The sequence below is a fragment of the Chiloscyllium plagiosum genome, unplaced genomic scaffold, assembly GCF_037043375.1.
Source record: "Chiloscyllium plagiosum isolate Xiang-an unplaced genomic scaffold, Cpla_swu_hap1 HiC_scaffold_17, whole genome shotgun sequence".
Classification (NCBI taxonomy): Eukaryota; Metazoa; Chordata; class Chondrichthyes; order Orectolobiformes; family Hemiscylliidae; genus Chiloscyllium; species Chiloscyllium plagiosum.
In genome coordinates this window covers 66,635,201-66,660,298 of record NW_028270155.1, presented here as the reverse complement: position 1 = coordinate 66,660,298, position 25,098 = coordinate 66,635,201, and the positions used below count along the sequence as shown (strand labels likewise).

The window sequence follows — 25,098 nt, the reverse complement described above, 5'->3', positions numbered from 1 at the left end:
ATAACAATTGGGATCAGGACTTCCACTCATGTTGTTTAGTAAATGTTGTTTAGTAAATTTAGTTCTCTTCATTTGTTAATCTCCACAATTAGTTTATGTTTGAACAACATGACAACTCACAATCTTATACCAAATTTCACTTCACCTGACGAAGGGGCAATGCTTTGAAAGCCTGTGATTTCAAATAAACTTGTTGGACTATAACCCGGTGTTGTCTGACTTCTGACCTTGTCCAACCCGGTCCAACACCATCAACTCCACATCAAAATTATTGATATTTTCCAAATTTGATTCCTGATTTATGACACATTAGGACTGGTATTAATACAAAAAAAGAAATCCTGATCTTGTTGTAAAGGAGTTCTTTTGTTTTGGTAGCATCCAATGTTTATTTTGGCATCCAACTAGATTGATCCCATAGTAACAGTGACGGAAATGGAAAGGGTCTTTTTATTGTGGTGCAAATCCTAATGAAATTTGAGTCACCCAAACATTCAGCAAAACTGGCGGCTCGCTTAACTGGAGTCATACCTGGACCCCCCCCCAGAATCAAACATTTTAGGATGGGAAAGGCACTATGTAAACAAAGATTTGTTGTGGTTAATTGTTTCTATTTTCTTTAATGGCAATGTCTCCAGATGAGAGAATTTTTCTCCACAGTACACACTGGCAGTGTGGCCAGCCAGCTCGGAGTCAGTCCTCAACTGAGGAGGTTCTAATCACTTGGTTTTTAAAAAAAATTTGTTTAACTCAGAAATCAGTCCTCAAATTGGAAGAACAGTGACAAACTGGCTGTGAAGATCAGCCAATTCAGGAGTCAAGTCTCTGGAAAAGAACCCACTGGCTGTGAGGCGTTACGTTTTTCTGCTGGGACCTGGGCAAAGAGAGGGACGTGATTTCCTTACCAAACTCAGCAACTCCAATTGGGAGAGCACTTTGTCTGACGTTACTTGAACCTCTTCAGGGACATCAGAACAAACAGCCACTCGGTGATTGACAGGCGTATCTCGGCGCGGATTGGCCTATGGAAGTTGATTGGCAGGTGGGTTCACGTTGCTATTGGTTCCCCCGGAAAAGGGACGGTCGGTGGCCCGCGGCCTTCGAGGTGGCGCGGATTTTCGGTTGGAGCTGAGCGGTGAGGCCTAGGCTCGGGCTGCGGGGTTGGCCCTGTTTCTCACTCAACCTTCGGGACCACATGCACTTCTCAGGGCTCCGCTTTCCGCTCATCGTTTGTGAATGAAGAGTGCGGCCTGCGGATCCCCAAGCTCGAGTTGGAGGCCGGTCCGTGCGCCGCCGATCTCTCCATTCTCGGTGTAAACGCCGCCCGCCACTGGTTTGGATTCGACCGCAGGCCGAGGCCCGGTCCCAGGGCTGAGGCTGTCCAGCCGAGGGTAAAGTCAACAGCTTCCCAGTGTCAGTCACATTCGCCGCCCAAGCATTGCTCCCGTCCCCTACACCTCACCCTCCCCCCCACGATCACAGCCGTGTCCCCAACTCCCAGGCTCGAAAACCTGTCTCTAAACCGCCCCTAACGCCATCGTCCAAACCTCACTCCCTAAGCACTGTCTCCCAGCTCACTCCCCTCCTTTTCCCCTGAAACTACATCACCTGAATCTATCTGTCCTCTTTCCCACCCCCGTTATGTCTTCTACTCGGCGCCAGTTTCTCAATCTTATTCATTTGATGTAGTGTTTACCATCGGGTTATAGTCCAACAGGTTTATTTGGAAGCACTAACTTTCGGTGCGCTGCTTCTTCATCAGATGATTGTGGAGAATTGTGGTCTTGATGAATGAGCAGTGCTCCAAAAGCTAGTGCTTCCAATTAAACCTGTTGGACTATAACCTGGTGTTGTGTGATTTTTAACTTTGTATACCCCAGTCCGACACCAGTGTCTCCAAATCGTATTTACCTTCATCTTCTTCCTATACGGGCCCCTTCCTTGTTTATATGGTCACACAATCTTAGGTTATAGTCCAGCAGGTTTATTTGAAATCACTAGCTTTTGGAGCACTGCACCTTCGTCAGGTGAAGTCACTTGGTGTTCCCGTCTATAACTTGGTGACCTGCGATTACTGACTTTGTTCATCCCAGTCCAACACTGGCACCTCCACATCACATTTGTATGGAGTCATATGACAAGGAATTAGACTCTTTGGACCAATTTGTCCATGCTGACCAGGTTTCCTAAACAGAACTTAATCCCGCTTGTCTGTGTTTGGCCCAGCTCCCTCTCAACCTTTCCTATCCAGTATCTGTCCAGATGTCTTTTAAATGTTGTAATTGTACCTGCCTTCTACACTTCCGATGTTAAAATGTTCGTATTAATTCCGCCGTGATGTCTCTGAACTTGCAGAACCTTTCCTCCCACTCGCTAATTTGTGTTCCTCTCTGTCTGAGGAATGGCTCAGCAAGTGGTCGATGTGGATATGCAGCCAGAGGAGGAAGCTGTTCCAGCACAATTGAATTTCCGTGACCCAGCTTTGATGCCGACAGGGGAGGGCCCAAGTACTGCCCCCCTTGGTGAAGAATTAAGAGCGCTGTCTGGAACTGAAGCCCCTTCAACTGCTCACAGTGGTGGACTGGAAGCAGCATTACTCACTGAGGAACTTCAAAGACTGCAAGGGGCACTGAGAACTGTAGCACAGCACTTTTCCCTCGGGCAAAGACCTGGTCACCAGCGCCGGCAGTTGAGGAGGAATGGTCGCCGTCAGCCGGGAACAAGCGTTTCTCAGAGATCTTCGTCATCCAGGTAACCTCTGAAACTATTTGGTGGTAAATTGCTATAGTACAGGATTAATGTTGCGCTGTTGTTGAATTAGTTGCTGCTTGCTGACAATCGAATTATAGAATCATAGAATCCCTACAATATGGGAGCAGGCCATTCAACCCATTTAGTCCACACCCCTCCAAAGGGCATCTCGCCTCCCTACCCTATCACTATGACCTTGAATTTCCCTGTGGCTAATCCATCTAGCCTGCACATCCCTTGACACTACGTGCAATTTAGCATGGCCAATCCACATAACCTGCAAATCTTTGGACTGTGGGAGGAATTTGGAGCACCCCGAGGAGACCCATGCAGACTTCACACAGATGGTTGCTTGGGGATGGAGTTGAACCTGGGTTCCTCCTGCTGTGGAGCAGCAATGCTAACCACCGAGCACCATTTGAACAAGCTGGAAACTGGAAATTGAGAAGCAAGCATGGCGGACGCTGGATAAATTGCATCTGAAAATTACATGATTCTGGAGAATGGGTTTCTTGGTAGCAAGAGTGAGATTGGTGATTTTTGTGGAGGTGGATATTTTGGAGGTGTAGAGGTTGTGGAGTTGAATACCCAAATAGGCTGATGAGAAAATGAAGATTGTGCTTGGACTGACCCAGATGGCAAGCAAACTGAGTTTAGAGAAGACGTTAGAAATTATAATTTCAGGATTGTTTTTGAGGGAACATTATGGCTCATTCCAGTAAATTGAATGTCAGGAATGATAGCACAGTGTGATGTTACTGGACGAATAGTTTGACTACTCACACAACTGTTGTGGGTACATTAGTCAATCCCATCATGGCAAATAAATGAATTCAAATTCAACAAACAAATTTTGAATAACGAGCTATCTTGTTAATGGTTATCATGAATCTACCAGATTATCAGTAAGGGCTATATCTGAATATCCTTTTGGAAATCAGCCATCTTTACCTAGCTTGGCCAACATGTCAATCCAGAGTGACAGTAGTGTGGTTATCTCTTAACTGCCTTCTAAATAAACTAGTAAGCCACCCAGTTCCAGAGTCATTCGGGATGGACAACAAATGCTTGCTTTGCCAGTGATGTTCAGATCCCACCAGGGAATGAAGATGAATAATCATCTCAATTGGAAATGATTATTGAGGAGTTCCTGAGTAATAGTCCAGACCAAATTATTTTTAGCTGCTTGAAATGAGGTGAGGACATTCACTGACGATTGCACAGTGTTAAACATCATTCTCAACTGCTTAGATACTGAATTAGGCTCGGCTTTGTTTGCTGCAACACCTGGACATTACTGAGATTTGGGTTGATAAAGGGCAAGTAATATTCATATCACATAGGAACTGGGTAGTAACCATCTCTAATTAGGGAGAATTTAACCACCTGTCCTTGTTATTGAACCCCATGACCATTGCTGAATCTCCCATCATCAACATTCTGGGGTTAACATTGACCAGCCGTATGAATATTCTGACTGCAAAGATCAGTTCTGAGGCTGGAAATTCTCTGACCAGGAGCTCCACTCAAAAACTTATCCACCAACTACAGAGGAACTTCAATTATCCGAAAGACATGGGCAGGCAGTATTTTGTTCAGTTAATTGAATTCCGGGTAATCGAATGCCAGATAACGTAGTTTAGCTGAGCATCAAGAACTTGCAGTCTCGCCAGATAATCCGATATTCAGATAATTGAATGCCGGATAATCAAGGTTCCTCTTAAGGGAACAAGTCATTGGTGGGATACGGTACATGAGTGAGCATGAGTGAGCAACATGCATGAGTGAGCAACATTCTTTATTACAACAGTTCAGTTGTTTATGATCACAACTAATTTTATTCCAAATCTGTTAGTAAAGTGAATTTCAATTTGTTCAGCTGCACAGGAGTGTTCTGGCAGTGTGCTGGGAGTTGAGACCCACTGTTCCTGGAGTTATCACCAAAAGTTAAACATTGCTGTGGTTCTGTTCGCCGAGCTGGAAGTTTTTGTTGCAAACGTTTCGTCCCCTGTCTAGGTGACATCCTCAGTGCTTGGGAGCCTCCTGTGAAGCGCTTCTGTGGTGTTTCCTCCGGCATTTATAGTGGCCTGTCCCTGCCGCTTCCGGTTGTCAGTTTCAGCTGTCCGCAGTAGTGGCCGGTATTTTGGGTCCAGGTCTATGTGTTTGTTGATGTGGACCCAATATACCGGCCACTACAGCCAATATACCGGCCACCACAGAAGCGCTTCACAGGAGGCTCCCAAGCACTGAGGATGTCACCTAGACAGGGGACGAAACGTTTGCAACAAAAACTTCCAGCTCGGCGAACAGAACCACAGCAACGAGCACCCGAGCTACAAATCTTCTCCCAAACTTTGAAAGTTAAACATTTTACAAAGTACGCAAAGTTCCCCCATTGACCTGGCCTTTGGACTCCGATTGATAGAAAGCATGGGCCAGGTTTCTTTTCTGAACAAGAATTGCAATTTATTACAAATGAATAGACTCTAGCTACAGGTAAAAAGTTATAAACTGTCAGCATATAATACTTAATTAAGACTCAAATCCTCTTACAAACTCCTCTTCACCCACACACACAAATAAACAGGATAAATAGATTGTTTCAGGAGAAAAACAGGAACAGTAGTTCAGTAGTCTTTTTACTGGGTACCATTGTTGAGTTTATCCTATGACAATAGGCTAGTGCATGGCTTCAATTGGCTCTCTCTGCTTCCTTCCACTGGTTGGTGGGAGACAAAAGGTGGCTGATATACTTTTTAAAAGTCTGTGATATACCAGTTAAAAGTTTGCAATTTACAACTACTATTTTTCTTAAGGTTTATTATCAGTTTTGATTGCAGAGAACCAAGAGATTGTTCTTGAGCTAGAGAAGAACTGAAATCTATCTCTCTGTCTCTGTCTCTCAGAACTGTCCATAGACTGATTAAGTTCTTGTTGCCAGCAAAAGCACTAAGATAGAATCCCTCAATTACTGCTTTTCCAAACTGTTGTTTAACATGATGTCTGTAATGGGTGTCATGTTACTTGCTTTTAAGACTGCAGCCACCATTTCAAACACTGATTATAAAAATGGCTGTTCCTTATTTCAGTTTCCACTTTCTAATTACATATACTGAAAATCTGGCTCTTCAGAGGTGGAATTTGAATTTGTCTCCAGACCATTCATTCAAGCCATTGGATTACTAGTTCAGTAGCATTATTCTATTATTCCCCAGAATTAATTTTCAAAACAGCAACAGCATTGAGTTACTGCTAGCTGGACAGGTTAGGAACAGCTGATTCTTAGTTAGCCCCATGCTTAGCCTGTCCTGGAGGTGTTGGGTTGGGGGTGGCATGGAGGGAGCTTTGCTTTATGTCTGTCCTGGGGTTGTTTGATGGGGACAGTGTTGAGGAACATTTACTTTCAGTTTAAAGGACTAGAACAGCTGATGTATGGTAGAAGAACATTGATGTTGGAAGAGAGACAATGCAGCATATTGATGCACTGTGCTCTGAAATGTGCAGAACAAGGGCTTTGAAAGCTCCCAATAGGTAACTAAGTTTGTGGAAAGGATCAGAAAATGGAAGTGCACCAGTTTAATAAAAACTGGATTTAGCCCCTAAAAATCTCATGGTCAATTACTTTGTAAGCTAGATTGTGATGCACTGGTACCTGATTCTCTCTCCCAAAGGCACAGCTACGTTTGACTTTGTTAGCATTGATTCTTGGGCACAAACTAAGGTCCAAATGAACTAAAAGAGTTCTTTGGAGCAGAAGCTGCAGGTCAGACTGACATGCTTTGACTGAAAATGCAGCCAACGTTTTTTTAATCTTCTGCTGTATGGAATGTGACTTGCATGCAATCCTCTTAATTTCCAGGTCTGGAGCTCTTGACAACTACTTCCGTGTTAACAGGCAGCAGCACACAGAATCTGTCAGGTTAGCAGTTGAATATGGAGATGAGGTGAGCAGTGAAGATTCGAGTACCGATCTGAGCACTGATCTCAGTGAGTCGGAGGAGAGTGGCAGCACCACAGAAATAGAGGATGAATATGAGGGTGATGAGTCTGCAGCAGCTTCATCAGGTGAGTAAGTTTGTGAAGCGTCAGTAAAACTATTTTTTAAGGATAACTACCAAGAAATAAATTCCTCTTTTATCTTTATTAGGATTTCAAATCTCTCTCATTTGCTTCCATGTATCCATTTCATTTTGACATGTTTGTTCCAGCTTTGAGCCCTAGATCAGGAGTTGGAAGAGTTGCCTGGGTAGAACTTTGTTTCTCATATTTAGCAGGGGAAAATGAGGACTGCAAATGCTGGAGATCAGAAGTCAAAGAGTGTGGTGTTGGAAAAGCACAGCTGGTGAGGCAGCATCCGAGGAGCAGGAGAGTTGACGTTTTGGGCATAAGCGCTTCATCACATTTACAGATTTTCTGAATGCACTAGCTTTGCTTTCCATATCCATTTTCACATGAGGTTTTGTCATTTCTAGCTTAAAATATTTAAACTGTCTGTTCTGCTACACTGTCTGTTTCTTCATGTGATTTAGCTTTAATGCAATTGAAGAAATTAGACCATTATTTGGAGAACTTTTTTGAGCTGTATTGGCTACAACGAGATTCTGGCCCCATTAGTTTAAATGATGTAGCTATTGTGTGATTTTCTTATAACGCAAGATCACACGAGAATGGAACTATGGCATTATATCAGAACCAACTGTATATCATCTGTTCTCATACAATGACTGATTCCAACTATTTTAGAAGGAACAACCATTTTCTTTTGAAAGACTTTGATGTGCTCCTGAAGCCCCCAAATCTGAACACAGCGGAACACTCAAATCATTAACTTTATTTCAAACTTTATTACTCAATAATTGAGCTAGTTTTTTTCCATACCTTGTTGACATGGACCTGGATATAATATTGCACAACTCAAAGATTCTGCCACGAACACATTTGTTACTGGGCTGAAACTTCTGGTGATCAAAACCAATGCTGTCTCTTTGATCCATACCCTCCTTCATCTTCTGAATCTTCCATTTTGTGTTTAGATTCAAAGGCCATCTGGGATAGTTTGAAACACTATAGTCTACTATGAATTACATCTGAAACATCAACTGTCCACATCCTGGGTATCTCTGCAGTTCGTTCTTTTATTCTGAGTCCTAAATTCACTTCTTATCACAAGATTGCCAAAAAGATTTTGTCATTTTTTTCCCCTTGTTAAAATTTATATTGAATTGTTACCTGTGACTTCTTTCTAGATGGTCTTGCTAGTCTATAAATGCCACATACTCCATTTATTGTATGGTCAACTGGCTCATTTAACACTGTGAACCCTGCGGGAAATGGATGCTTTCCAAGGGAATGTTTTAGTGCTTTTGATATTGGTGTTGGCAATGCTTACATGCAAATTTAATCCCTTCTAAATGAAATGTTTATCCATAATAAATACTTTGGTGTAGTCTAATAATTTAAATGCCAGGAAACTTTCTCGATCGATATTCTGCAGTCTGCTGGGTTCCAATTCGTTTTCTTCAGCAGAGCTATGTTCACTACATCCGCATTTGTCGAAACCTAACCACACCTCATAAGCATACAGAAAATCATCTTTTTGATCGATTTTATTTGTAAACGTTATATAATTCTCTGTCTAGACCTTCACCTGTGTCCATATCTTCAATTTCCAATTCAGAAAAAAGTTTTTGCTTCATATCCTGTACGAGCAGGCCCCTAGAATGAAACCACTAACAATTGAAAAGGATACTACTAAATAGGAAAGGGAGATCAAACAAAATATGAAAAAGATGTCTCTTGATTGGATGTTTCAAGTTAAAAAGTGTGTTGCTGGAAAAGCACAGCAGGTCAGGCAGCATCCAAGGAGCAGGAGAATCGACGTTTTGGGCATAAGCCCTTCTTCAGGCTTATGCCCAAAACGTCGATTCTCCTGCTCCTTGGATGCTGCCTGACCTGCGCTTTTCCAGCAACACATTTTTCAGCTCTGATCTCCAGCATCTGCAGTCCTCATTTTCTCCCTGTTTCAAGTTAAAACCAGGTTAGTGGTGTGTTGTTTTGAAGAAACATTAGGGGGCCAACATATGAGTAGTTTCACCTCTGGTCAGAAAGCAGTTTTGAAGATTTTATTGGCTTTGTTAGTGATTCCTTGCAAATGAAAATGATATTAAAACTATATTTCTTGAGGGAGATTAACTCAGTTGTTTCTTTGGCTTCTTAAAGAGGTGCTTCATGCAGTCAGGATATTGTGGATTTTAAATAAATGAGAATATGAACCATATTGCTCACGTTTCTCAAATTTGATCTTGTTAAAATTAGCTGTGTCTAGTTGAAAGCAAGTTTTGCAACATTTTAATTGCATTATGGGATGGATGCAGACTTCAGATGCACATAGATGGTTTTTGTGGAGTTGGAGCAGTGAATTTTTAAATGTCGTAAATGGGCTTAAAGCAGAATTTAAATTTGAAGTCCAGCATCAGGTGCTTTTGCCTCCATTGGATTGGAAGTCAGGCAGAAGTGTTATTAACGATCTTATTTGAAAACACTAGTCCCATTGAAGTTCGTCAAAGTTGAGTCTCAGGACAGCATACAGAGGCTTCCAAAACAAAAATGGCAAAATTGTCCTGTTGAATTGGAAAGCTTATTTGGCGAGGAACCAAGTAATGTCAGGTACCAATTTTGAAGTCTTGAAATGGACTATATAGTGATGTTGGGCCTGAAGTAGGCCATTCAGCTTCTTGAGCCTGTTCCATCATTCAGTGAGATAGTGGCTGATCGGTGTTGTGACTCTACATACCTCTCTTTGGGTCATATCCATTAATACCTTTGATGAACAAAACATTATCAAAGATTTAAAATTCACAGTTGATCCATCATCCTTTGCCATGTGTGGAAGAGAGTTCCAAATATCGACCATGCTTTTATGAGTACAATGGATGAAATATTTCAAGTAGGAAGTAATACTGAATTTGAACAAAACATGAAAAGAAGCATTATGTTTTGAAATTTCTACGATCGGGTGATGCCAAAGTTTTTAGTCATGCTTCTTATGCAAATCTTTGTGACAGGTTCTGCGATGCAGGAGGGTTTATAATTTGTTTTCTTCAGTGAGGTAAATATAGCCTTTGAGCTTGGAAAAGATCAGAAGAGTCGTAAAAACAACCTTCATCTTCAAAGTAATTAGTGAGAGTCAGTATAGTTTTGTGAAAAGCAAATCATGATTTGCAAATTTGTTGAAGTTCATTGAAGGAGTAATGTGTACTATAGAATACTGGTGCAGTTTTAACCTGTTTGCACCAGATCCATTTTCACATTGATGTGAAATAAGATGTACAATACCTTTTCATAATCAAATTTCTCATTTTTAAAATAAATATCTTAAGTTAAATTGAACTGGGATCTTTTCCTAACTTGTTACACTTTTTAGGTCTCGACATGGGATTGCTTTTGAATTTGAACTTGAATTATTACTTGAATTATTTTGTGTCTTTGCTCATGTCAGATTATCTTAAAAGACGTTACCAATTTGCAAATGGCCTTTGGGGAGGTAATTGAAACCCTTACCAGATCTAGGATGCATGCGACTCTAGTCCTGCACCCACTTGTTGATTCTTCTTAATCCTCTGAGGTGGCCAAATGAATCACTTTGGGGAAAGTAGTGTTGCATTTTTGCAGCATGTTCTAATGGTGAGGGAACAGCATTTTAAAATATTTTGTGCTCAGTCATGGTCTGAATTGATGATAGGTCACCTATCATGAGTATCTTGTCTGTCCATTACTTTTGCAGCTCCTGCTAGTGCCCCGACTGTGGTTAATCCCACACCAGCTCAAGGTGTCGAGGCTGGAGATTCACAATCTGTACATCAAGAGCAGGTAAGCCATTTCAAATTCTGTAAATATCTTGTCCTATGAACTACCTTAAATCTCCACACCCTAACTTATTGTGATCTAGAATTATAGAATCCTTGCAGTGTGGTTACAGGCCATTTGGTGCATTGAGTCCACATTGACCATCTGAAGAGAATCCCAACTAAACCCCCACCCTTTCTCTGCAATCCCCATGTGCAATCCACCTAACCTGCAAATCTATGGACTGTGGGAGGAAACCCACACAGACATGGGGAGAATGTGCAAACAGTCACCCAAGCGTGGAATTGAACCTGAAACCCTGGCACTGTGGGGTGTCAGTTCTAATCACTGAACTACCATGCTGTTGCAAGGTTGAGAGATTTGTCTGAACCAAAATTGTTGAGAGTTTCATGGCAATTAACTGGGAATAACTGATAGGTAACAAGTATCCTTTGAGCCTTTGAGTTCCAGAAAAGGCATTTCAGAGAGATAAGGAGATTGAGGTAAGGAGATTTTTTTTTCGTCTTGAGATCCATAAATCTTTGGAATTCTCAAAGGCAATGGAAGTAGAATCTTCGAACCTTTTTAATGTTTAAAGGCAGTGGATAGATCCTTGATAAACTAAGGGCGAAAGATTATCAGGGTACAAATGTGAATTTATTAGATTGGCCATTGGTGGAGCAGTCTTGAATGGCTGAGTGGCTTAACTCCTGCTCCTAATTTATTTGTATGCATGTTTGTATGTAGAAAGGGAGAGATTGATATATGTTTTTGTTTGGTATGGAGGTATGAAGAAGTAAGAAATATGGAACGAAAATGGGGAAATGAAGTTGGATTAAGATCAACAATAAGAAGGCAGTTTTGTTTTATGCAATTGGTGTGTTTTGGTGATGTGTGCAATGTATCATGGCTTAATGATAGCATAGGTTGATATTCCACTATTTTGTACAACCAAACGTTGTTCTTTCCAAGCTGCGCAGTTTGCAGTAACCTGAATATTGCTGCATCCTTAAAAGAAAAAATCACAATGCACTCAGAAGTAAATAGCAGGAATGTTGGTCATGAGGTGCCAGGACATGGCCTTGTGTTCTCAATTGTCCCAACAATATTTAGCAGTCTGAGAAAAATAACTGATAAGTCGATAAAGCAACTCTTTATGGAGTGGCTTGCAAGTTCTGCTTATACTTTGAGACTGAGTGTGGGTGAATTTAATGACTAGGGAGAGAGGTGTTTTGGGTTATAGGGGGTGTATTGTAGTGCAAAATAACTGATGGAATTTGTAACTTGTAAGCTTAACATGTCAACTGTGGTCATTCTTGGCTCTGATGCACACAATTGTGATTCAAGTGAGCACAAAATTTGTTTTTATGGAAAAGTGGACACCGTCTCTTCCTGGGCATTTGACCTTCACACCACATTCAGTTTAGTTTTGTTGTATTGTTAAGTTCTTTTTTTCTGAGATTCTTACACACTTGATTCAACTGCAATGCACCAATTTCTATAACAAGCAACCAAATTTATTAAGCACAGTACAGGACAAGCTTTCTGGAGGAACCTTGAACACACCTCGCAGAGCTTACAGGGTCATGGCAAAAGCATTCACTGAACAAAGGAAACAGTCTTTCCTTTGTACAAAACTCTTTACATCACAGTTAGTACTGCCCACAAGACAACCCTCAGCCATCCCCTCATAGTCACATGCCACTCAAGATACAATGCAGTGACCACTCCACCTCCAGAAGCAATGAAAATGTAAATCATCCCTGAATGGTCAAATCTGTTGCAAATTGTTTTTTGTAACTATAGAGGAACCTTGATAATCCCAAATACCAATTATCCAAAAAATCGGATTGTCCGAAGGAGATCTCGAGGTCCCAACAGATCAAACAGATGCGTCCAATATTGATCGCGCCTTTCATTTACAGTGATTAAAAGTGCTGCTGATAATAGTCCTGGACTGATGGGAGCACAGGCACTCTCTCTCAATGACTGACCTCCCACACCCCACCTTCCCCCCCCCCCCCCCACACTGTCCTTGAAGTTCTACACAGGCATGTACCCTAAACTCTCCCTCCCTTCTCCAGATAATGTCTCTAACTGTTCCATACAGGGCAGAGGTGGAACTGTCAAAAAGTTGCAATAAAAAGATGTGTGTGTGTGCCGTGCACGCGCGCACTATTTGGAGTGAATGCCCTGGAATGCCACCCCTCAAAAGGCAGCAGCATCAGTCTTGTTAATGGTGGTCAGTGCGGCTGTCCTGCGGCGAGGGTTGAAGGGGGTGGGGGTGGGGGCGGATGGGGGTTGCGGGGGTGGGCAGTTTTGGAAGGGGGGGTGCAGGCGGGGGGTTGTGATGGACAGGGTTGGGGGGTGGCGGGGCGCGGTGTTTAGGGGTGGGCGGGGGCTCGTGCGTGCTGTACTTCTGCTAGTTTCCTGAACAGGGAGCAGACTTAATAGAAACCTCTGATCCCCAGAGGAAAGGCATTGAATTGATTAACCGAATAATCAATTATCTGAATGAAATAGTGCCCGCCCACCTCGTTCGGATAATTCAGGTTCCTCTGTATAGGGGAGTAGTCAAATTCCAACTGTAACATTCTTATTGATTTCTGGATGGAAATGTAAATCATCTCTGAATGGCAAGGAAATGGCTGTGTAAACCTCCCGCATTCCACCTGTAAGACAAAGACACCACCACTTTACCCCCAGGGCATTCAATTTCTTGCAGGTCAGTGGAGCAAATTAACTCTTTAATATTCAGTATTACACACTGATAAGTAGTAAAATCCTTAACTCTTGAAATAAAAAGATTGATATTTAATATTGGGTACATTCCTAAAAGAAACTGCTGGAAAATGCATGGATTATTTTTATTAACATTTAGTCAGTTAACTGTTGACATGGAGTTATGGTTGTAATGAATTACACCGAGATCTGTATACAAGGATAAGATCCTCTATGCTTGAAATAATGCAATAGTTAAGAGACTGATCTACTACAGTTAATTGAAAAAAATAAATGAAAGAGCAGAAAGGGAGCTATGGGATCTGTTCAGAAGTGGTCTCTTAAGCCCTTATTTTTTGCAGCTTTAGTGAAAACTCCTTCCTGTGGTGTACTGTATGGAACAAACACTTCAGTCAGCTTTTGTTATTGGTCATTCTATTCAAATGAAAGCATGACACTGTTGTAAATCTAGAACCATCCTGAACAGTTCACAAGAACAAGAGTGACAGTTTAGAATATTGAAAAAGTTGTTGAAATTTAACGATGTTGAGAAGGTATTCTGGTCTCTCACTATCTATTCGAACATATAAAATAGATCCAAAAGAGGTTTTGCAGAATCCTTGTGCCTCTAACTGAATGCTTTGTCTTTAGGACAGTATGACCTTACATTCAGAAGACAGCTTAAATGTGAAGGAAGACACAGCATGTGCCAAAGGCACCAAGCCAGCCTTTGATGATGAAGGGAATACGTGCTCAATCTGTTTTGAGCCATGGACGAATGCAGGAGAGCACCGTCTTGTCACACTGCGGTGTGGTCACCTCTTTGGCTATACCTGCATTGACCGGTGGCTGAGGAAACAAGGAGGAAAATGTCCACAGGTAGGTTTGCAGCATGCTTTCGGAAATAAGAATGAAATACTTGTATTTTCACCAGAGTTTCACTATAGTGAGAACTGACCAAGTGAATTAGACCACTGAGTTAGACTCCACAGTGGTTATAGTCTTCCTTGTTCTGATAATGATGGGTTTCACTGCATTTCAACAGGAGGGGTGAATCTGTAGAGCAGTAAACGGCACTTGAAATGAAGCCTGAAGCTTGATTATAGTCTACCTTGTGCTCACATACAGTGCTAAGTAGACTTGGCTAAATTCAAAGCAAACAGAGTGACAATATTCTAGAACTTATTTTCTTTTTCAACAAGAGATTACAGTTCTGATTGTGCTTTACAGTGAGCATAGCCCTTGATGATTTTGAAAGGAGGCTTAGCTCTGTCTATTACTTGATGCTTATGCTGTTTGCATACAAGTAATCCTGTTTGGTAGCGTCACCAGGTTGACACCTCATTTTTCAGTATGTCTGGTACTGCTTCTGACGTGCCCTCCTGAAATCTCTATTGAACCAGGGTTGATCACAGCGTTGATGGTAATGGTTGAGTTGGGAATATACCAGACCATGAGACTGCAGGTTGTGCTGGAGTACAATTCTGCTGTTGGTGATGGCCCACAGTCCCTCATGGATGCCAAGTCTAGATTTATTTGAAGTCTGCCTATTCAGTGTAGCGAAAGTGCCCACAGTGTGATGGAGGGTATTCTGAATGTAAAGGCAGCACTTTATATCCACAAGGACTGTGTGGTGATCACTCTTACTGATACTGTCATGCATCTGAAGCTGGCAGATTGGTAAGGATGAGGTCAAGTGTGTTTTTCCCTCTTGATAGTTCCCTCACCACCTGCAGCAGATCCAGTTTAACAACTATGACCTTCAGGACTCGATCAGTTCAAGTCACTCTTGGTGGTGGACATTAAAATTCTTCAACCAGAGTAAATTTTGCACTCTTGCTACCATCCGTGCTTCCTCCAAGTGTTGTTCAACATGGCAGAGTATTGATTTAGCAGTGGAAGTAGAACAGTGCATGGAGCCAGCAGTAGGCTTCCTTGCCCGTTTCTAAACTGAAGCAATGTGATGTCATGGAGTCCACTGGCAATATTGAGGATTCCCAGTGCAACTCCCTCCCAACTGTCTACCACTGCGTCACTTCTGGATCTGTCCTTCCAGTGGAACAGGATATTTCCAAGGATGGTGATAGTGTTGTCTGGGACATTGTCAGTCACATGAGATTCCACGAGTATGACTGTCCGCATAAGCTGTTGGTTGACTAATCTTTGAGACAGCTAAGTTTGGCATTAGCTGCCAGATGTCAGTAAGGAGGGTCAACAGGGCTCTTTCTGCTGTTGTCTTTTACTGTGCCTCAGTTGATGTCAGTTTTTTGTTTCTTTGTTGACTGGAACCACATATTGGCCCAATCAGGTGAGAGTGGCAGATTTCCTTCCCTTCCCATTCATGTGCCAGGTGGCTTTTTCTGACAGGTTTCATGGTCATCAGTAGATTGTTCATTTCAGACTTCTTTTCTAATTCAATTCACATACTGCATTTGCTGTGATGAGGTTTGAACGTGGGTTCCCAGTTCATTGAGCTGAGTTTCTAGATTAATAGTCTAACAATAATACCACTGTCAGATCTTAGATTGCACTTGAGCCTCCTCCAGTTGTCACTGAACTAAATCTATTAGTGTAAGCATTTTTTTTCTTCCTTCATGTATTTGTCTATTCTTCCTTTAAGTACATTGGTCTCTTGAATCACTGTGGGATGGGTTCCACATTTTCCATACTTTTCTGATAGATAAGTTTTTTTTCTGAATGAGCAATTTTAACTCTTGTTGACAATTATGCAGTAATGGCCTCTTACCTTGCTCTTTTCCACAAGCAAAAACATCCTTTTTCTACCTAGTCTGTCAAAATATTTCATAATTTCCAAAATCTTTAATTAGGTCACGCACAGCCTCCTTCTTAGAGAAATGTGATCCTATATATTCCATTGAAACTGCTGTATCACTGAACTATAATTGATTTGTTTTTGACTTCTACAGTGTAATAAGAAGGCTAAGCGGTCGGATGTAGTGGTGCTGTATGCTCCAACATTGAAAGCTGTGGACACCAGTGAGCAAGAACGATTGAAGAGGTATTTGTTGATGATGCAAAAATACTTGTGACTCCCATTGCTTTCAGATTCATACGTTTAAAATTATCTAACTCCAGTGGGGGTACCATGAGAAAGGTTTGTCATACTTGGAATCCTTTGTATTGGTCAAGTCAGAAAGCTGAAAAAATGATATGCAAATGTTAAAGAGAGCACAGGGAGGTGTTATATGTATGAATCAAAGGAAGTGCGTGGGGTCAGTTACCCAAGTTCAGAATCTACAGCCCAGTTGTAGATATGGTAATACAATGGTTTTGTAACTGGATTAGTTTTCACTGTAAATCATCTGACATTGATTTAAGTGATCTTGAAGTTGTCAGATTATCATTAAAACCCAATCTGTCAGAGAAGAAGGTTTGTCATCTTACCTACATGTGACTCCACTCCCAACCCAATTGGGTTGGCTCTGAGATGAACTGCTTTCTTAAGTGGCTTTGTATTCCATTGCTTCGCTACCACCATTTTTTCAGGATCTGTGTCTGCCACTTTAGCATATTAGATGCTATGTGCATAGTTGTGCCACTGTAGATGTAGAGGGAGGACCAGTCAATTGATCTTGCCAGAGTTAAAGCTGAGGGAAATAGTTCAAGAAGCTCCTGATAAAATATAAAGTTGTTCAAATAAAGTGAATACCATAATATTAAGTGGAGAGCTGAAGCTGTTAATGCCACCTCACGTGTTTGAGGCTGTATTACCCACTTCCTAGCCTCTCCTGTTGAGGCCAGGTTCTCTTGATTGCTTGGAGGATAGGTCAGCTACAACCCCTTGAGACGAGAATCTCCAGGTTGTGCAAGTGTATATGAGCAACATAATTTGGAGATGCCGGTGTTGGACTGGGGTGTACAAAGTTAAAAGTCACACAACACCAGGTTATAGTTCAACAGGTTTAATTGGAAGCACACTAGCTTTCGGAGTGTCGCTTCATGAAGGAGCGACGCTCCGAAAGCTAGTGTGCTTCCAATTAAACCTGTTGAACTATAACCTGGTGTTGTGTGATGAGCAACATAGTGCTTCTACTTGACCAGAGGAAGAAACTGATAACAGCAGCTCCAGCAAACTTAGTTGCACTCCTATCTTGGGTGTATTATCAAGATACCACAGCAGAAACCAAGTGTGTTCTTCCCATGGAGTGAGGATAAAACTCTTGAGTCCTTTCTTACTACTGTTCCGTAAATATACAATGGAAGGAAAATAGAAGATAACATTCAGAATGATGTTATTACTGTGTTTTTCCTTTGTCTTGTGACAACTTTGCAAATATTTCTGAAACCTCTCTTTCGAGCCTAGCCAACATATTGCAAACAAAGGTAAAGACAATATTGATAACTAGGAAATGTTAATTATTTGCTAATATTCATTTAGTACTTAGAAATTCTGTTCAATGTTATGGCACTGTTCTTGACTTAGTCCGATCTCTAGCCTGTGAATATGGCTAAAACATCTGATCTCAGTCCTTTGAAAAGGTTCAATGTGAATCTGACCCCTGTCGATATGAAAGATAAACACCCTTTTTTCTTTACATTCCCTCTCCTCTGGGCAAAGAATCTGCTTGCCATTTGCCACTTGCCCCAGAAGGGTGTTGCTATGAAGTACTGGGAGAGAGCTCCAAGTTGCTCCTATTCAATAAGAATTAAATGAAGGCCCTATCTACCTTCAGATATGCGTAGAAAATCACACTACTTCAGAGGTGCATTTTTCGCAATCTCACTTGCACACCCATATGCTGGTGAATATTTATCCCTTTAGCTACTGCTATCAACACAAATGATCTGATTATTATCACTTGGCTGTCTGAGAGTCATTTCAACTTGCACTACTTCTCAAAATATAGGGAATTGCTTGAATTTTGTCCCTTTTATCTTCACTTTGACCTTTCTCCTGGGCAGTGATCTGGAGAAGGAGCAGATGATGCGTCGGAAAGCAGAGTTGGAATCTGCTCAGTGTCGCCTCCAACTACAGTTCTTGACAGAAGAGTGCAGCAAGTTACGTAAACAGTTGCAGGTAAGTGGCAATCTGCTATAAACCTCATGAATAAGTACAGAAAGTGGAAAATTTGCCAATTGGCTTCACCAAGAATTTCTGCAATTGAATACTGTTACAGTTACAGCTCATACATGGGCCTTAAATAAGTCTTAAGGCTCTTGTGAATGCTCTGGTTTGTTTAATTTCTGAAGTTGGAGCAACTGATTAACGCCCTCTTTTCTTTATATTCCCTCTCCCCTGGGAAGCAAATCTGCCTGCCATTTGCCACTTGTCCCAGAGGGGTGTTGCTATGAAGTACTGGGAGAGAGTTCCAAGTTGCTCCTGTTCAATAAGAATTAAATGAAGGCTCTATCTACCTTCAGATATACATAGAAAATCACTCTACTTCAGAGGTGCATTTTTCACACTCTCATATGTGCACCCATTTGTTTGTGAATGATCTGGTCATTATAACTTGGCTATCTGTGAGAGGTGAACATTTTATGTTTCTCTCAGTGTGAGCTCTCTACATTGTGTTTGCATGTACATTTGGATTCTGTGCATGTATTGTCTGATTTTCCTCCATTTGTACTTTGGTTATACAGTACTCATTTGACTACAACAACAAGTCGATGTGTCTGAGCAGTTGTATTTCTTATCTGTACGCTTCAGTACAATTCTTCTGATCTTGCTGTAGTTGAATAAGAAACCTGTACATACAGTTCACAGTTTGAAACATAGATACAGGAGTTGGTCATTCAGCCCATCACAAATGTCCTGCCATTCAGTGAGGTCATGGCTGATCTGTGGTCTAACTCCTGTCTTTGGCTCATATCTCTTAATACCTTTGCTTAATAATTAAAAAAAATTATCTATCTCAGATTTGAAATTAACAGCTGATCCAGCATCCATTGCAGTTTGTGGAAGAGAGTTCTAAACCTCTGTGTGTAGAAGTCTTCTGAACATCTCTCCTGAACGGTTTATCCCTAATTCTTAGGGTATGTTCCCTAGTTCTAGAATCTCCAATCAGTGGAAAGAGATTATCTTTATCTACCCTATCTTTTATTGTTAATAATGTGAAGACTTTGATCAGGTCACCCTTTAACCTTCAAAATTCTCGAGAAAAGAAAGCTAGATTGTATAATCTCTCCTTTAGAAGTTAAGTCCTGAAGACCAGGTATTATTCTTGTAAACATAGAACTGTATGTATTCCCTTCAAGACCAATAAATCCTTCCGAAAGTGTACCGAGGTGTGCTCACAGTATTCCATGGGGTCCAACCAGGGTTTGTATAGTTGCAACATGACTTCTGCATTTGTATATTCCAGTTGTCTTGATATTAAGCCAGCATTCTGTTAGTCGTCTTAATTATTTTCTGCACTTGTTCATGGCATTGTACAACTCAATGCATCTGAAGTTCTTTCGAAGATATCCTGTTCTATCCTTTTTCAGACTAGAATGAATAACCTCACTTGCTTACATTGAAGTCAGTCGACCATAATTTTGCCCATTCACCAAATATATCAATTTCCCTTTGTAATTTTACGATATTATCTGCACTAAGTGTCATCAGCACTTGATAAATTTGAATATATGACTTTCTATGCCATTATCCAGATCTTTAATAAATAACGTGAATAACTGATGAAGTCTCGTAGATCCTCGTGGGAGACCATCCTGCCAATTTGAATACCTGCCCATTATCTCTACTTTCTGTCATCTGCCATTCAAACAATTTCCCAGCAATGTCAGTAATTTTCCCTCAGTTCCATGGGCTTCTGCCTTAGTTAATAGACACATGTGTGGGACTTCACCAAATACTTTGGTAAGTCCATTTATTCACAGACGTTTCCCTGTCCACTACCATAGTCGCTACCTCAAAAAAACTCATGGAGCTTTGTCGGGCATGACCTATCTGTCATGATTCTTCCTGATTATTTTTTGGGTGTTCAGTTACCCCATCTTTAATTATAGACCCCACCAATTTCCCCACCACAGATGTCTGGCTGACGGCTCTGTGATTCCTTGGTATTCCTCATTTGCCCTTCTTAAAATTGTCCAATCCAGAGCGATAATTCCTGTATCTAGGGAACTCTGGAACATTATAGTTAAAACACCTGCAATAAACTCTAATTTCTTCCTTTAATGCCCACATATGGAAACCATCAGGTCTTGGGGATTTGACATTCTTTTGTTCAATTTAATTTCCTAATTATCGATGTTTTATTTGCATTAGTTCAGTCCCTGTCCTTGCTCCAGTATTAATTGCTTCATGATTTGTGGCAAGCTATCCTCCTTTTCTAGTGTAAATGTTGAGGCAACAGAATTATTCATCATGTCTGCACAGTTTGTGCTTGACAGAGAGCGGAGTTGAGAAAATTTGCTTCAAATATTCGAGCCTATTTAAAGCCAGGCAGCTTAGGCTCTAACAGCACTTCGTTAGCAGTCTACATTTTACTGCAAAAATTGCTTTGTGACAAAAATGGCTTCTACAGACATTGTGTGTCAAATCTGGTCAAATTTTCTTCCACACCAAAGTTGATATCATCAAGATATTTCTGCTTGTTAGGTGCTTTCCAATCTTCAGGTGTAGTTCCATTGAGTGATGATCTATTGATAATTCTGCTGAGAGTTGAAGGGCAACTTGCTTTAACCCAGCAACCGATTTATAGGGAACCAAAAGCCTGTGTTGTAATGATTCATTCTAAGCCCAGCTCTGCATATTTGCTGTAACTGAACAGGAAAAAATGCATCTGTGGTTTACTTTCACGTATACCTTTTAGATTTGCTGCCAAATCACCATGATCCCTACTCTTTCTTCTCTTTCCTGAATATCATTTGTAATCCTTCATGAAAGCCAGTTTGGTCATGATATTTGATACCTGGTAAGGTTTTCTCTGGCAAAATGAATATTAAATTGTATTGCACATAATTCTTGCAGCGCATCAACAGTTGTATGTCAGTATTCCTATTTGTGGACTCATATGAATTGGTCAGAAATAATGATTGAGTTCCAAATTGGCCAAAATTATTCATAAAGTAATTCCACTGTGCACAGTACTGTTGGCTTTATTTTCCAATTGGTTCATGGGATGTGGGCATCACTGGCTAAGCCAGCATGGTTTGCCCAGAATGCAATTAAGAGTTGCTGAGGGCCTGGAGTTGCATGTCAGCTAGACCGAGTAAAGATAGCAGGTTTCTTTCCCAAAAGGACATGAATGAAAAAAATGGGCCTTTACAACAATTGACAGTCACCATTCCTTTTAATTGCAGGTCTTTTAAATTCCTATTTCACCATCTACCATTGTGGAAATGAAATCCATGTCTCCAAAATATTAATTTGGGATTCTGGATTATTAGTCAGTGATATGAGCACAGTGCTGCTGCCTCCCCATGCATATGCCTAACTTTGCTGAATTGGCCCTTGCACACTGGCTTCAGGTTAGCCTTAATTGCCTAATGATCCTATTGTGGTCACCTTGGCACTTCAGATTTCCATCTCAAAAATGGATTGCCTGAACATGTATACACATGTAAAAAGGATGATGGGTAAAAGCCTTTGCCGCCATCTGATTCAGATTCAGTGCTGACATATCCAGCGTTTATTTTTCCCCTGATACAAGAGGAACCTCGATCATCCGAATACCAATTATCCGAAGGAGATCTCGAGGTCCCGATAGAAACATTGCATCAAAGACGTGTCTCCAACAGTGATCAAACAGGCACCGTCTCCAAATGACTGACCTCCTGCCCTCTCTCCCCATACTTGCCCTGGAGTTATACAGAATGGTGAACCCTAAACCCCCCCTGCCCCCTTTCCCCAGATAATCTGACCAACATTGTCCTGTACAGGGCAGAGGTGGAACTTGTCAAAACGTTGCAGGAAAAAGTTGTGTGTGCGCGTGCATGCGCGCTATTTCGAGACTTACTCCACAAAGGCAGCAACAGCACCAGCAGTCTTATTGTTGGTGTCCAGTGCTGCTGCCCCAGAGACGGGGAAGGGGAGCAGCGTTGGATGGGTTTGGGGGCGGTGTTGGATGGGGTTGGGGTGGGGGGGGGGGGGTGGCAGTGTGGACAGGGCTGGGGGGCAGGGGTGGTTTTGGGGAGCAGTGTTGGACAGTTGGGGGCGGGGTGCAGTGTTGGACAGTCGGTTGGACGGGGGGGTGGTATTGGGCAGGGGGCAGTGTTAGACGGTTGTGGGGTGGGGGGTGGTGTTGCGGGGTGCAGTGTTGGGCGGTTGGGGGCAGGAGTGGGGGCAGTGTTGAACAGTTGGGGGTTGGGGGGTGGTGAGCAGTGTTGGACAGTTGGGGGGTGGGGGCCACTGTTGGACAGTTGGGGGGTGGGGGGCACTGTGGGCCAGTTGGGGGTGGGGGGTGTTAGGGGCGGGGTGCAGTGTTGGATGGGTGGGGTGTGGTGTTGTACCGTACTGGGATGGGGGCCGGTGTTGAGGGGGACGGGGGTGTGGTGCTGGGGGGCAGGGGAGGTGTTGGACGGTTGGGGCAGGGGTCGTGTTGGGGGGTGGGGGTCAGTTGGTGGCGAGGGTGGTGTTGGATGGTTGGGGTGCGGGGGGCCGGTGTTAGGTGTTGGGGGCTGGGTGGTGGTGGACAGTTGGGCGTGGGGCGGTGTTGGACTCTTGGGGGGCGTAGGGTGGTGGACTGTTGGGGGCGGGGGCGGTGTTGGACACTTGTGGGGGGTGGTGGTGGTGTTGTTGGACAGTTGTGGGGGGCTGGGGGACGTATTGGAGGGTGGGGCCAGGGGTGTGGTGGACTGTTGAGGGGCATGAGCAGTATTGGGCGATTGTGGGGGGCAGGGGGTGGTGGACTATTGGGGGTGGTTGTGGGGGTTGGGGGTGGAGTTGGACAGTTGTGGGAGCTGGGGGGACGGTGTTGGGGCGGGGGGAGTGTTGGGGGGGGGTGGGTGGGGCCGGGGGGGGGATGGACACATGGGCGTGGTGCGGTGTTGAACGGTTGGGGGGTGGGGGATTGGTGGACAGTTGGGCGTGGGGTGGTGTTGGACGGTTGTGGGGGGCGGTGGCGGTGTTGGACGGGTGGGGGGCGGTTGGGGGACTGGGGTAGTTGGGGTGTAAGGCCGGGGAGTGTGGACAATTGGGCGTGGGCGGAGTTGGGGCGCGTGGGGCAGTGTTGTGGGGTGGGGCTAGGAGTTGGTGGACAGTTGGGGGCGTGGGGCGGTGTTGGATGGTTGGACGGCTGGTTGGGGGCGGGATTGGTGTTGGGGGCGGGGTGGCGGTTTTGGATGGTTGGGGGCGGGGGTTGGTGTTGAGAGTGGGGGACAATTTTGGGGTGTGGGGCGGTGTTGGACGGTTGAGGGCAGGGATGTTAGCCGGGGGAGGCAGGCAGGGAGGGGTGGTGTTGGGGGCCGGGGGAGGTGTTGGACGGAGTTGGGGGGCCGGGGGTGTTGGACGGGAGCGGGCGGTTTTGGGGGCAGGGTCTCATGCGCTGTGTGCTACTGCTAGTCTCCTGAACTGGGAGAAGACTTTTAAAAAAACATTCCGAGCCCCAATTACCCGAATCATCGATTATCTGAACGAAATAGTGCCTTCCCATCTCGTTCAGATAATCGAAGTTCCCCTGTCATGAAGGAATAGATACAGTTAGCTAGTGACACCCATGTCCTGCAAGGGAATAACAAAAAAAGAGAGTCAGGGGCGTAGGTGAGCGTAAAGGCAATCATTAAGGGGAAGCTGAAGGTGAATAAATCACCAGATGGACTACACCCCAGATTTCTGAAGGAAATAGCAGAGGAGAATGTGGAGATATTGGTGGTCATCTTTCTGGGTTCACTGGGGTCAGTGAAGTTCCCAGAGGACTGGAAAATGGCTAATGTAACACCCCTGTTTAAGAGGGAAGGAGGCAGAATATAGGAAGTCCTAGGCTAGTTAGCCTTGTCTTGGTTGTTGGTTAGATTTGAGAGTCCATTATTAAGGAGGAGATTGCAGAATACTTGCAAGTGAATGGTAAAATATAGTGGAGTAAGCACTACTTCTTCAATGGGAGGTCAGGCCTAACAAATCTGTCTGAATTCTTTGAGGAGGTAACAAGCAAATTACACAATAGAGAGTCAGTGGATGTGATCAATGTAGATTTCCAGAAAGCCTTTGTCACAGTGCCATGCAGGAGGCTGCCAAATAAAATAAGAGATCATGGTGTTAGAGGCAAATTACTGGCATGATTAGAAGATTGACTGACTGGCAGAAAGCAGACTGTAGAGATAAAGGGATCTTTTTTCTGGATGGCAGCTGGTGACTAGAGTTCTGCAGGGGTCCGTTTGTGTTATATATTAATGATCTGGATGCAGAAACTGAAGGCATTGTTGCTAAGTTTGCAGGTAACACCAAGGTAGGTAGAAGATCAGGTAGTGCTGAGAAAGTAGAGAGGCTGCAGAAGGACTTGGACAGGCTAGGACAGTGGGCAAAGAAGTGATACTTGGAATACATTGTGGGAAGGTGTGAGGTTACACACTTTGGTAGGAAGAATAAAGATGTAGAGTGTTTTCTAAATATGGGAAGGCTTCAGAAGTCTGAAGAACAAAGGAACTTGGAATTTAGACTCCTTGTATATTTAACTTGCAGATTCATTTGGCAGTTAGGAAGGCAAATGCCATATTTGCATTCCTTTTCAGAGAGTTGGAATACAAGAGCAGAGATGTACTGCTGAGGCAGTGTAGTACTTCAGTCAGACTGCAGTTGGATAACTGTGACCAGTTTTGGGCCCTGTATCTAAGAAAGGATGTGTTGGTTTTGGATGGGGTTCAGTGGAGGTTAAC

At 42.9% G+C, this 25,098-nt stretch overlaps 1 protein-coding gene across 3 annotated transcripts in view; it reads left to right on the top strand.

Annotated features, from left to right (window-relative positions):
• The first annotated feature begins 146 nt into the window (after positions 1-146).
• Positions 147-25,098, top strand: part of rfwd3 (ring finger and WD repeat domain 3) — a 38,529-nt gene continuing 13,577 nt past the window's right edge. The window contains exons 1-7 of one of the 3 annotated variants that reach the window (XM_087996030.1): positions 147-1,391; positions 2,356-2,751; positions 6,611-6,816; positions 10,535-10,620; positions 13,969-14,196; positions 16,245-16,336; positions 18,241-18,355. In XM_087996030.1, coding sequence (XP_087852156.1) covers positions 2,402-2,751; positions 6,611-6,816; positions 10,535-10,620; positions 13,969-14,196; positions 16,245-16,336; positions 18,241-18,355 — 1,077 coding nt within the window. In that variant the 5' untranslated portion in view covers positions 147-1,391; positions 2,356-2,401. The remainder of the gene's footprint in view (positions 1,392-2,355; positions 2,752-6,610; positions 6,817-10,534; positions 10,621-13,968; positions 14,197-16,244; positions 16,337-18,240; positions 18,356-25,098) is intronic. The other 2 variants (XM_087996029.1, XM_043707239.2) reach the window with 2 other exon arrangements.